This window comes from Gadus chalcogrammus, chromosome 15 (genome assembly GCF_026213295.1).
Source record: "Gadus chalcogrammus isolate NIFS_2021 chromosome 15, NIFS_Gcha_1.0, whole genome shotgun sequence".
NCBI lineage: Eukaryota > Metazoa > Chordata > Actinopteri > Gadiformes > Gadidae > Gadus > Gadus chalcogrammus.
In genome coordinates this window covers 2,389,194-2,398,274 of record NC_079426.1, presented here as the reverse complement: position 1 = coordinate 2,398,274, position 9,081 = coordinate 2,389,194, and the positions used below count along the sequence as shown (strand labels likewise).

Sequence of the window (9,081 nt, the reverse complement as noted above, 5' to 3'; positions counted from 1 at the left end):
CTAGAATTGCAAGGTTCACAGCCCAGTTGCATAAGTGGTCACAACCGTTGGATTGTAAGCAAGGGTAAAAAAATAAATAAAAAAAAATAAAAAAACTTCCCACAAACTAGTCAACATGGTCAATTGAAAGCCTGTACAAAACGACCCTGGAATAGTCAAATGCAGCTTTACTGCGGATGAATTAAGCCAAAATTGCATAAACATCCAATGGTAAACAGTATACAAATGCAATCAAGGTTGCACTCACACTAGGCCATCTGGCCGTGGCCGTCGCAACTGTGGCCTGGCCGCGGAAGGCTCTTGTACATACACCATGACGTCGCAAGCATCCAAACAATTCTACCAAACCTTAACCAACTAGTGAAAAATGGAACAAAACTTTAGCACACACCCAGTGACTAATCACTTGTCCAGGGGTGTTCCAACGTGGTTTACCAGAGGGCCTTGTGGACTTAAAGTAAGCCACACATTTGAAAGAGACAGCACGGAATGACGTTAAACTAAGCTAATCTACAGGTTACTAGTGCTAGTGCAATTACATGAGCATTTTGCACAATATTTGTACTCCAATGCTACGTAAAGCAGGCTTCTTCAGAAACCCGTAGCTTGCTACATTGAAGGGCAACTGTAACAAATCCTGACCAAGACCGAAAGATGGCTCTGGAAGCCACTACGGCACACGCAGCAGATTACTGCGTGGACCGTGGTGGCTTCCAGATCAACCCTTCGGTGGACCATTCATACACATGTATTCCGAGGATGTTTGAAGACTAAGTTGGTATGGGGGGGCCCAAGGGGGCCCCCCCATAGATCTTGTCAGTCAGTCATCTAACACCTGTTAAGAAAAACACACATACATCACAAGATACAAATCAGCAAAGCTAGGTTAACAAACAGCTGCAACATGCATGTCAAGGTGCAAAGAGCAGGGTTACTCATGGCTTGTGTCCGAGGAGACAGCCCAAAAACTTCAACATTTAATAAAGGAAAATAACTTTTACTCACTGCGGTGGTCAGTTTCGAAGTACCATGCATGCTGGTAGCAATATTGGTCTGGGCTGCTCAGTCAAATGCCCACAAAAACAAAGACGCAACAACGCATGCTTCCAGTTTGTATAAAGTGACAATAGTGATCTGCAATCTAGATCGAAAACTTTCAACACTACCTAAACTCAACCTCGATTGACACAGGCCGATGCAAAGTAAACCAAACCCATTGTGTCCACCTTTAATAAAGGGGTGCGTGACAGGTGATCTCAATAAGAGCTAATCAGAAAGAACACACTGTGATCGGCCATGAGTGAGACGTTCAAAACGAGAACGAGGATTTAACACCAGACGGAATTGTTACAATTCAAATTCAAATTTCTTTAATATTGGATAGGTTATGATATCAATGATTTGGGCTTTGAGTAGGCCTATATTTCTTAAATATATTTCTTAAATTTTTTCAGCCCTTCACCTTTTGATATGAAATCTATAATATCATCTTCTCTATAATTTGCCCAACACATATTTTATTCTTATTCTTTATTTTGCCATTCATATTGAATCTTTACTGTGTTTTATTGTACAACACAAACATCGAATAATTATTGATAATACTCTCCCATTGTGTTGATATCCATCTCCTTGGCTGCATTAAGACGAGGCTCGGGTCAGAGCAAAGATCGGGATCCACACATGATAAGGGATAAAGTTATTTATTAGAATAAAGTAAGTATCATGAAATCTGTAAAGGGATTAGTGTAGCGTATGGAAGATTAGAAAATGTGCGATTATATGGTTGGGACAGAAAGGTTTACGGATTATCGCGTGATCTCGTGATCTCGCGTGAATACGGCTGGCTCGCAAGGCAGCGCTACGCTGCCGTTACGCGCCCGGTAGGAATGGACGCAGGGCAGAGGACGCAGCCGTTCCGCGGCGCGTACGCGTCCGGTGGAATCCCGGTGTCACCCAGACAGACAAAACAAATACTGGGAACAACAAACCATCTTTACCATGTTGGAAATACCCAAACAAAATGCAACAAACCAAACCTGAACAGCAAACCAACATATGTGACCAACCAACTGAACTACTGACCAAACACACAATTCTTTCGACTAGCCGTATATGGGCAGTGGAAAGTGTGCTGTGGGGATGTTGAATAGTGTTAACATAAAACAAAACATGGAACCAATCCAAAGGTCCAAAACCTTAAGGAACCACCCTAAACAGAACCCAAGCCTACATGCCTCTGTGGAAAGAGAGAGAGACTGGCTAAAGCCTGCGTGGCAGACCTGCACAGGTGCACCTCATCAGCTGACAAGCCTCTCAGCCCCGCCCACTGGCTACCTGCAGCAGGTAGGCAACACAGAGGACCCAGCAGACGAAGGAGAGAGAGAGAGCAGTCACAGCTGTCACATCTGTTGCCTGAAGATTCTTTGTTTGTCTCCAACAAAACCTTCCAAACAGATGAATCATTGGCTCATCCCAGAAGTGTCAAATTACTTCTGTGTGTCAAAACGGGCAGGGTGGTCGTGGACTCCTGAAAAATACTATGGTTGTTTTGTATGTAGAATAAGATGCCATTGTACATTTTAAAAAAAAAGGGAAGACTTTCACAATGCAGGATTCTGGGAATGCAGTGATGGAATCCCGATAACACCTGTTCCCTAATAAATGGGCTCAAGATTCTGAGTCTGCCTGCAAGAGGTTGTGTGTGTGTGTGTGGTGTGTGTGTGTGTGTGTGTGTGTGTGTGTGTGTGTGTGTGTGTGGTGTGTGTGTGTGTGTGTGTGTGTGTGTGTGTGTGTGTGTGGTTGGTGTGTGTGTGTGTGTGTGTGTGTGTGTGTGTGCGCTTGAGAGAAAAATTCTATGTTCCAATAATATAATGTTAACATAAATAAAGAACATTCTGAGCCCCAAATGTCCTCAAATCCCAGCAGCCCCACCGCGTCTCCCAGTGCTCCCCCCCCCCCCCCCGAGACGAGGAGCAAATAAAACCACAGGAAAGCTCCACGGCTGACAGTAGCGTACCAGCGTGCGCCTTGCTGTGTGTCCTCTCCATAATGACTTATCAAGTGGATCCCAACAAGCCAGCAAAGTGGATTTGCTTGCAGGCTGGCAGCACATCCACTCTGCGAGTCCCCCCTTCCCCACTCCCCCCCCCCCCAAGCCAACCTCCCTCGGCTCTATAAACAAGTGAAAGCAGACCTCTAGACTGGGACTCTAATCCTTTAAGTACGCCACATTCTTCATTCCTGTCCCAGCTGCTCTTGTCCCTTCCAATCCTGCCACGGCCATGCCCTCGCTGTGTCTCTCCGGCTGCGCCTGGAGCACGTGCTGCAGGAGGTAAACAGTATTTTCGATTGCCAATATTGAGCGGTTGAATGTTGACCTGTGAAGGCTGATTTATTAGGGACGAATAAACACAAGAACCGGACAAGAATGGAGGAGAAGACGCTTGAAATATGGATGAGTGAGACCATTGAGGCGTTCTTTATCGGTAGCATCTCTCACAAAGCCGTACTCTTAAACGTGTACAAATTGAAGGCTACACTGATGAAGAGGGAAATAATACAGATATTTTACCTGGGTTGAATCCAGTAGCTATCATTTATGTGCAAAGCCAAACACACCGTCCTATACAGCACGGTCCGTCGTATTTTAATACAAACTGGGATTCTCTTTTTCGACGCGAGTGTTGAAATAGGATTCACAAAAGAAAAAAAGAGAAGAGCAGGCAGAGTTATTGTGTATACTCCACTCCCCAAAAACAACAACATCTGCCCGGGCTACCTTCCTGCACCCGGGTTTGTACAGAGAATCTCTTGAGACTGACCTGGATGGCTGCCGGCTGCACTCACAACCCCACCAGCCAGTAATTGACTGATAGTCTTGAGCACGGGTCCTGGTGCGGCCATTGGCATCGTCGCAACCGGAAGATTATCACCTGGAAAAAACAATAATGAATGGCTCTTGGCTGAGGAGGCGAACGTGAGCTGGGGGCTGTTTCCTCCTGGGGGAAAAGACCAGGGAAGCCAGAATGCTCCAACAGCAGGGCCTAAAGATGAAAGGAGAGGCAGGGAGGCTTGCGGGTGCAATTCCCAGAGCAAGCAGTGATTGTTTTTCTTGAGAGAGGCGATCTGCTGGCCCAGTAATTAGCACTGCAGTCTCAGATCCAAGCAGGCTGCTTGGAGATATGGAAAAAAAATATTCAAAGACACACACAAGACAAACACACAACAGCGGAGGGAGAGCGAGAGCGAGAGAGCGAGCGTGAGAGAGAGCCGTGCGCCCACTCTACAGTTCACTCAAGTCTCTCCCAACAAACCGCTTGGGAATTAGCTTCCCAGTTTGACAGGTGTCCCTTATGAACAAATGGAATTAGTTGAAAAGGTAATTGTAGAAGATTTTTTCTAAACCTCTGAAAAAGAGGAAATGAAGATTGATTTTTGTGTTGGTTTGTGTGTGTGTTGTGGCCCAGATAACCCTATTAGTTAAATCCTTCTCTTGCTAAGAATAGATAGGCTTATTAAAGTGTTTAATTATTATGTGTCCAGTAAGACCAGACCCCAGATGAAGCATACTGTGCATAACAATCTGTTGAATGACGTGGTTTCAGTAGGGCCCTGGAATCATAACCCAACCCAAATCACTTTCAAGAACTCATAAACAAGCATTCTTCTGAGTTAATAATTAAGGAATGTTTAATAGTCCAATGGTATTATTGCCGCTGTGAGGAAAACTCGATTCATTTAAAAAAAAAAGAAAAGAAAAGACAGAAAATAAGGATGGAAAACATTGAATAACATAAGACGATACAAAATGAGCTGGGTTCTATATCTTGGGTTGATGGGTTGGTGACATTTTCTAAACTCAATCGCTAAAATAATATTTTCGACTGGTCCTAACAGATAAGACAACGAGGGGTGTCTTAAGTTGTGACCCCTGAACCCTGCCGACTGCTACACATGAAGATCAGGCCCATGGCTTTTCATGTGCGGGCTTTATAAAGATGTATGACATTTCTGAGGGCTCACTCTGTCAATGGCCCGACGCTGGTACAATCGGGAGGCAGCAGCACATTTATGGCGGCTTATATCCACTGTGGACCTTACACTGCACTCTTTCTTTCCTTTTTCTTACATTTGGTTTTGCTATGGTGCAGTAAATCGTACACTACAATTCAGTTTGGTCTGTGCCGACCGAGAGAATGTCAAATAAAACATTTAATATAGTGAAAAATCAATTCATTATTTTTCGTGACGCAATAATTCTCACTATTACCTGGCTTGAAGACAAATTTGCGATAGGCTTCGTATGTTGTTTTGAGTTTCTGTTGCTCTTCCGTTATCGGAAATGTCACCGTCTCTGGTGGCCGTGGGGGGGCGCTAGTGTGCAAAGTTACATCATATCTCTTTAAACACGAGGTAGTTGGCGTTCATCAATCAGACAATACAGTACTGGATCCGATGGAAATTTCCCTTTTCTGTGGTTTTTGGATGAGTTGTATGGATGAATACTTACTATCTTACCACATTCTCACTGCTGTTGGTGGTGTTTACATTTCTTCGGTTAAATTCTTCATTACCCTGCAGAGCATTTCTGCATGCTTCAAGTAAGCAAGCAAGCAAGTATTTGTATAGGAAGTCGGCCTCGGACGACATTTAATGTGTCTCTACAAATATAGCTTCAGACACTTCAGACACTAGTAATAATAGCAAAATGGCGTCTGGAAAATCCCACGCAGTGACCTCAAACTGACAAAACGGTGATAAGAGCTGAAAGATACCGAATGCTAATGGCACTTTGATACACTTCACCGCAGCAGTGCTTTTTTTTTTTTACAGGGGAGAGCATCATTAGAGGTCACACAACGTCCAGTGTGAGCGTCGAGAAGCGCTGAGGTCACGGCGGGTAGTGAGGGCTCTTCGAGGTACCAGACTGGACGTGAACGTCAGCCGAAGCAGGGTCGGCTAGCAACAGCTCTCCTTCAGCCCCCTGAGACGAGGTGTCCACGTCATCGTCCGAGGTGGACGGATGTGTCAGGATAATCCGAGGGATCTGCCGGATGATTGCCAAGCTTTAGAAACAATATTTTGCCGCACAAAGGTCAAACATGAGTTTTGTCATTCGTAGACCAATATATAACATGACACACACACACATGACACGGTTGTAAGCTACGTGCCTACAACCGCGAGGTAGAGCGGGTTGACTGGTAACCGGAAGTTTGCTAGTTCGATCCCTGAGCAAGACACCTCACCCTGAACTCTCTTGACGAGCTGGCTGTCGCCCTGCATGGTTGACTCCGCCGTGAATGTGTGAAAGAAGTCGCTATTGAAAGTGTGCTTCTTGTGTCGTCTGTGCATGCATCCCCCATACCGTGGGGAGCACGCCCTTGAGATGGAATGCTTCATGCTGTATGTGCAGAGAGTGGCGAGCCAGAGAGAGGGACTCAGGAACCTCCATAGTTCTTCTAGCTTTGTGAGACCATCCACATGTTTGCGTATCAACTCACAGGAAGTAAGGGATTGGCTCGCTTTCCCGGATGCTGTCCCATAATACTCAGCATCCACTGGCTAGACAAACCTCGATGGTGAGTTGAGAGAGGGTTGATTGGCTGCTAATTGGTTGTCTGCGTGGTTGTGCCTTCTGTTGATTGGTTTACCAGGTGGAGGCTGGAGTATAAAATAAGGCAAGCCAGTAGAGCCAGCCTAAATCCCACTAAGAGGTGGGTGTCAAGCCAAGGAGTAGTGCTGCAATGTGAATAAATGTTTTACCCTTTCTTGAGTCTGACAGGGTGGTGGGAGGTGAGCGTTTTATGGTTTTAGTTCCCCCGAGATGAACCTCAAGATAGACCTCTTGCTGCGAATACTTTTAGATTTTATGGTTCAATCAAAGTGAGAAATGGGATTTTCTTGGAGACATAATGTAGAAATCCTTCCTTGAATTTCCAAAAAAAAGCCGTAAGGAAATGATGAAATAACCTTCCGGTGGCTTGATGCAGCACTCACCGTCATGGTGCCTTTCTCCCCTTCAAAGGGGTTTGTTATCGTCCGTGCGTCTGGCTCCTGTCGGAATAACTTCCAGCTCGGTTCCATCTCCAGATCTAACTGCAACGCAGGAGGAAGGAAAACAGACAAATATGTGAGGTGTGTATGAAAGAATTTTTTTACAATTGTAGGGTACCAAAGTTAAGCTGTGTTAGCTGTGGTGGTTAGCCACTTACGTTTCCATTACAGGACACACTATCGACCCTCCCGGGCGTGTGCACGCCCTTCGGAGTCTGGCATCCCACCTCCTCGTGGTGGAATCGCTCTGGACTCAACTTTACACCCGTCTCCCGGGCAGCTGGGTTGTCCTGGACACAAACCTGGATTGGCAGCCCCTTCTCCCTCAGCACTTTCATCTTAATGCAACTTCCCGCGTGCCTGAGGGCACTCACGGCTTCGTGGTGGGCCATCCCCTGAATGTCAAGTCCGTTAACCTGGATGAACCGGGGAAAAGGCAGTTCCTCAGGGCAGGTGGGAGAAAGTAGGAGCTTAAAGTGGACGGCTGTTTGTTAAACCTTTGATGGTGTATTCCCAGCCAAGATTAACATTGTCAGTCTATTTAAAGGCTATTTTATGAGAGGATGAAAACATTGATCGTTTTGTTGAGCTTTTTGTTCCTAGAAGCCTACCTCTCTATGGATTCTAACCTAGCTTGTGTCAGGATGCCCTCTGCAGGTCAAAATAATAAAAACAGCTATTTCTCATGAAGTTACGTGCAAAAAGTTAGAGTAGCCTTAGTAGTCACTGCGACATATATTGTATTTGCCTCTGTTGTGTCAGTCAGTGAATTTCAAGTCCATGTCAGTAACAGAGATAGTGTTAATTAAACAATAATCATTTTCTCCCGCACCTCCAGCAATCTGTCTCCAACAAGGACCCCTGCCTTATCGGAAGGACCTCCTTCGGAAACCTTCGAGATGAAGATGCCCTGAAACAAAAAAATAATCCACGTCAACCTAAAAATAAATTCGGCCAAAAAGTGATTATCACAGTGGAATATGGTCTTAGCTTTCGCACCTTAAGCCTTTTGGTGGCTAAGCTGAACTAGTGCCTACCTCATCGTGTTCTCTGTAGGGTAGGGAACCTTTCCCACCAGCGATGCTGAGGCCCAAACCACTGCTCTGCCCGCACACTTTGATCTGTAACTACAAGGTTTCCCTCCGTTAACAACGTCAGCAAAGTGACAACTTCCAGTGGCTTTGAAGCCGACATCACCCCTCACCCCCCCCCCCCCCCCCCCCCCCCCCCACCAACAGGAGACACATCAGAGCTAACGACGGCCAAGCTCCGCCAACAACACATCGCCTCCTAAAAAACACCACGAGACGCACAGTAGATCAAGCAGTGAGGATCTGGAGCAGTTACTCTTAAAGGCGCTTTGTAGACGCGTGCTTCTCGGGGTGGTGTTGGGGCCTGCAGTTCTCTGGGAGACTGGTACACCTGGTCTACCGAGGAGGAGGAGGAGGAGCTTTCGGGGGCCTCGGAGAGACCTCCACCGAGACCGGCCCCTGAGTCCGGGGCTTTGAACCGGGATGACTTCCCGTCCTCTCGGATGTCCCCCCTGAGGCGGCGAAACCCCCACGTTGTGTCGCTCCCTGAAAATGGTCTTTCTCCGTCCTTAGGTGGGGGGGGGGAGAGGGAGAGGGGGGCATATTACCTGTGGTGGCATCAGAGATCAACAGTACCACAGCGAGGGAGCGAAACATCCTTCGTCGATTACAAAAAATACATCTGATATGGTATTTATTCATTTGGTATTTAAACCACTGGAAGATTGCTTCCCTAGGATTGTACTGTATGTTGGACACAAACCTGGGTGCGGTGGTTCATTGCCTCATCCTTCTCAGCGCTGGGGGGCCTCCCAGAGGCCTCCCGGGCCGACACGCGGTCGCTGGCCGGGGGCCGCGGGCCGCTACACTCACCCCCAGCATCGTCATGCCCCGGGAGCTCTCGGCTCCCTGCCCAGGGACGGAGGGCCGAACTGGGCCAGGACGCTTTAGAGTGAGCCTTCCTACCAACCTGGAGACATTCACAGGATAA

At 46.7% G+C, this 9,081-nt stretch overlaps 1 protein-coding gene and 1 long non-coding RNA gene across 5 annotated transcripts; one reads left to right on the top strand and one right to left on the bottom strand.

Annotated features, from left to right (window-relative positions):
- Window positions 1-3,233: 3,233 nt before the first annotated feature.
- LOC130404297 (uncharacterized) lies at window positions 3,234-8,230 on the bottom strand. 3 transcript variants are annotated; one of them, XR_008904214.1, is made up of 5 exons: window positions 7,892-8,230; window positions 7,218-7,475; window positions 7,003-7,101; window positions 5,273-6,049; window positions 3,234-3,935 (listed from the first exon to the last, which is right to left on the bottom strand). XR_008904214.1 is itself a non-coding variant. In XM_056608953.1 (4 exons), exons 2-4 carry the CDS (start codon window positions 7,449-7,451, stop codon window positions 5,894-5,896), a joined length of 489 nt encoding a protein of 162 aa, XP_056464928.1. In that variant the 5' UTR covers window positions 7,452-7,475; window positions 7,892-8,230; the 3' UTR covers window positions 4,217-5,893. The 3 variants fall into 3 exon arrangements, 1 of the variants encoding a protein (XP_056464928.1); XR_008904215.1 differs by lacking the exon at window positions 7,892-8,230 and having other exon boundaries at window positions 7,218-7,883; XM_056608953.1 differs by lacking the exon at window positions 3,234-3,935 and having other exon boundaries at window positions 4,217-6,049.
- On the top strand, window positions 6,676-8,253 carry LOC130404298 (uncharacterized). 2 transcript variants are annotated; one of them, XR_008904217.1, is made up of 4 exons: window positions 6,676-6,798; window positions 7,031-7,140; window positions 7,231-7,512; window positions 7,898-8,253. It is a non-coding gene; the product is annotated as an uncharacterized LOC130404298 (long non-coding RNA). The 2 variants fall into 2 exon arrangements; XR_008904216.1 differs by having other exon boundaries at window positions 6,680-7,140.
- The last annotated feature ends 828 nt before the right edge of the window (window positions 8,254-9,081 follow it).

What these genes read in the sequence shown, in the direction of transcription:
- LOC130404297 (XM_056608953.1), bottom strand. Translation starts at nt 7,451, where the DNA reads ATGGCCCACCACGAAGCCGTGAGTGCCCTCAGGCACGCGGGAAGTTGC. An exon ending in GTGTGTCCTGTAATGGAAAC is followed by an intron (nt 7,102 to 7,217) that starts GTAAGTGGCTAA and finishes CCTGCGTTGCAG; the next exon opens with TTAGATCTGGAGATGGAACC. An exon ending in GGGAGAAAGGCACCATGACG is followed by an intron (nt 6,050 to 7,002) that starts GTGAGTGCTGCA and finishes ATCATCCGGCAG; the next exon opens with ATCCCTCGGATTATCCTGAC.